General features: G+C 32.8%; 1 protein-coding gene across 1 annotated transcript in view; it reads right to left on the bottom strand.

The window, feature by feature from the left end:
• Positions 1–2371, bottom strand: part of LOC106457499 (lipase maturation factor 1-like) — a 46521-nt gene that overhangs the window by 5054 nt on the left and 39096 nt on the right. Inside the window, exon 9 of the mRNA XM_022383469.1 lies at positions 751–934. Within this exon, the coding sequence (XP_022239177.1) occupies positions 751–934 (184 nt within the window). The remainder of the gene's footprint in view (positions 1–750; positions 935–2371) is intronic.

Here is a 2371-nt window from a genome sequence, read left to right as displayed (position 1 = left end):
TATATATTAGGGATGCACGGCTACCAGCCAAATATTCGGCCACAGCCAGGTATTGGACTACCCAGTAATACTCAGCTCCAGCCAAGTGTCAAAATTAAAAACAGCCAAATCCGGGTAATTGAAAATGGCATCTAATCTTTGTGCCAACTTACACGGCACTGAAAGTTACAGTCAATAATTGGTTTAGTTAGAAAAAACGTGTTCTAAGCAACAAAGACCGACCGGCCGCTGAAAGTCGGGAATTCAGAGAACAATAGGGATTAATAACAGGCATCACTTGAGAAGTTGGGGCTAGGTATTGAAAGTTAAAAGTGAAACTTGAATGTTTTGTTCGTGATTAATCGGATAAATGTAATAAACATAAATTTTGTTTTTGTATTCGGCCAAATTTTACTACCCATGCATCCCTAATATTTGTTGTTGTTGTTTTTTTTTCATTTTACAAATATTTTCAACTCACTATTAAACCAACTTTTCATGACATCACAACCACAGGCTTCAGCTGACAACAAAAAATTTAAAACAGTGGACATCATAAAAAAAACGAAAGTGGTAAATTAAACAACTGCACAAGTTTGAAGTAAACCATACATTTTTTCATTTGTTTTTCAGTGCTTGTTTCTAGGTAATCCCTTAGGCAAATGCTGAAAAAGAGTTTTTAGAAATAGGACCATTAGACCTTATTTCAAATTTTGTTTCCTGTATCAATGTGCACACTTAAAACTGTAATATAACTTAGTACTTCTATACCTGAAAAGCTGAAAACCACATCAACCAGTCCAGTCTGTAGTGATAAGGGGTTATCAAACATGGACGCCTAGTGATATTTCCTGGTTTACATTTGAACTCATATTCTTCCCATGATGCATCAGGATCATTGGGATCTTCACTGTATGTTCCTTGAAAGATAACCTCTGTTCTCTTCTTTGTTACACTATAAAGATACGAGATTTAGCAGACTCGGCTACAGAGAGATACAGATCAGCTCTCAAAGAATAGGTTTTATAGTTTGGAATGCAATATGTTTGAAATGGATGAACATCATAAAAAACATACTAACCAGAGAGGATCATAAAGTACATTCTCTACATAAAGACTTCAAACATCAACCGTTTCTTAATTTTGTAAACCCCTTTCCCATATACTCCAGAGAAATATCTTACTTCATTTTGGTCGTTACAAGACAAACCTGTTTTCAGCATATAACAAATTTCCTAATAAGTATTACACAAAAATAAACAACTCACTATACCATCCGTGTGCTGTTGTGTGTGAAGATTTATGTAACATTTGGATTGAATTTGCACAACAAATGAAAATTCCATAGAACATTATTTAATAATCTAGAAAAAAAAGTTTTATTGGCATATTATTAAACTGGAAGCAACACTTCCATATGTATTATTAAGCCATATTTCTGGACATTCTCTTACTACTTTATCCCCCCCACTTTGTACTGGCCTTTTACCTAAATTTCCAATTTTGAAACACACTCATGTTTTAATGCTCTTAGCCAACAAACCTTCAAACTGATAGATTTTTGCATAAAATTTTCTGCTGCACAAGAAATGGGTTCTATATTGCTTTGTATTGCTTACAGTAGTGCAGTATGCATGTTTATATATATATACACACACACACACACACACACATCTCATATGATGACTAAGAGCTTTGAGCTTAAATTTTAAAAAGTTTAATAGACATGAACAAAAGCAAGAAAGTTAAAAACTGATTTTTTTAAACCTCAAGAATCCTTTTTCCTAGTAGAACCAGTTTCTTTTAAATATACATCCCAGTAACTACAACGAGAACTACAGTTACACTATTTATATAAAAAGAATATAAGTTCATTCCAGAGAAATTTCCTAAATTTCTACATATAGGACTGGTCAATTTTATTTTTAAGATTAAAATGCATAAAAAAAATTTACAATCACTTTTTCCTTTGCTTCCTGTCAACATTCATAGAAACTTGCTAAAAACCTCTAAAATAAAACTTGTATGAGTGAACATCTTTTTTTATTAACTTAGAGCTATTTCTAGTCAACAATTCTCAGAAAAGCTACTCTCAATGGTCATCAACAACGTTTCTGAAAGCACAAGCTCATTACTGGAATCAGATTGGCAGCTTTGCCAAATGCTGTCTGTTTTCATCCTCTTTTGTATTTACTCATGATTGAAACAGGTCTTTTACTGGTTATGGCTGGAATGAGTCCAAATTTGAAGCAACCTGTTTAATACTAAGTGCATGCTTACTATGATTTTACATCTAATATTATTCTGTTATCATCATAAGTCTTCCTAACTGAACTATATATATATATATATATATATGTGTGTGTGTGTGTGTGTGTGTGTGTGTGTGTGT

This window comes from Limulus polyphemus, unplaced genomic scaffold, assembly GCF_000517525.1.
Source record: "Limulus polyphemus unplaced genomic scaffold, Limulus_polyphemus-2.1.2 Scaffold339, whole genome shotgun sequence".
Taxonomy (NCBI): domain Eukaryota; kingdom Metazoa; phylum Arthropoda; class Merostomata; order Xiphosura; family Limulidae; genus Limulus; species Limulus polyphemus.
The sequence above is the reverse complement of the archived record's forward strand: the minus strand, read 5'-3'. Positions and strand labels throughout refer to the sequence as shown.